Below are 1,054 nucleotides of genomic sequence, written 5' to 3' on the forward strand. Positions count from 1 at the left end.
GAATTTAAGGATTGGAGAAAACGCATGTTATAATTGCATACTTTATTCCTACATATGTTTCAAAGGATAACAACTTGTGTGATCCATAGGGATCTTTGATATTAAAATTGTAACCTTCTCAAGAGGGAAAGCATGGGAATCATCTTAAACGTAAGACATTATGTATTTATTTTCTCCTAGTTAATAATTAACTCGGACAAAATAAATTGGTTAATAGATACCATGGTAGCAAAGACTGTGGTGTAACTCCTGTTTATAAGGTAGAAACTCCTTGTTATTTTGGGTACTTGAGTAAATATACAAATTTAGTAAATGGAGTAAAACGCATATGTTAAATGAATTCTTTTATTTCCAAGAAATTCATTTTCTAAGTTCTTCATTATTTTCGAAATTAATTGAGACAAAGGTAGCGGATTTCGTTAATAATATGGGAGCAAAAAAAGGGTATAGCTCAATGATGGCAGCTATTCGCATACGATACAAAAATTATATGGGGTGGGGGTAATCTCAAGAGAAATTGGCCCCTACATATGGAAAAAGTAACTTACAGTATATGCCCACAGTTCTTATGCCAGTCACTTGGTAACAAGTATAATGGTTTCCGGTCCCATTGCAGGACATAGATCTTACATTCTCCAATATTTCAGCCTTTGGTATATTATTTATCATTCTAATTTCATCTAAGCTTTGATCCATTGTTATAATCGATCTATCAACTTCAGCGCCATTCATTAGCTTGTCCTCCTGAATTGGTCGGGTGATCGAAGAAGCGTTACCATTCGTCTTCTGCATAGGAATGGAAGCATCTAGGAAAAATATAAAAGATGTCAAATTTAGATTTAGATTTTTTATGATTAAAGAATGAGGTTTAAAAAAATGGAAGACGTCTACTGAATTTCTTTTTTTCTTTGTGGGCATGTTGTTTAATTGAAGGGAATATATTTAATGTTAGAGACTAATTAATTATAGAGCATTTAGTTTATTGCAGATATCTATTTCTGCTAATTATTCTGTCGAAAGTAACACCAATTATACATAAATACATATAATATCT

The 1,054-nt window shown here is 31.8% G+C and overlaps 1 protein-coding gene across 1 annotated transcript in view; it reads right to left on the reverse strand.

Annotated features, from left to right (window-relative positions):
* The window catches only part of LOC106876296 (uncharacterized), a 2,862-nt gene extending 2,035 nt beyond the window's left edge, over positions 1 to 827 (reverse strand). Inside the window, exon 1 of the mRNA XM_014924792.2 lies at positions 549 to 827. Within this exon, the coding sequence (XP_014780278.1) occupies positions 549 to 792 (244 nt within the window). The 5' untranslated portion in view covers positions 793 to 827. The remainder of the gene's footprint in view (positions 1 to 548) is intronic.
* Positions 828 to 1,054: the final 227 nt, after the last annotated feature.

This window comes from Octopus bimaculoides, chromosome 13, assembly GCF_001194135.2.
Source record: "Octopus bimaculoides isolate UCB-OBI-ISO-001 chromosome 13, ASM119413v2, whole genome shotgun sequence".
Lineage (NCBI taxonomy): Eukaryota > Metazoa > Mollusca > Cephalopoda > Octopoda > Octopodidae > Octopus > Octopus bimaculoides.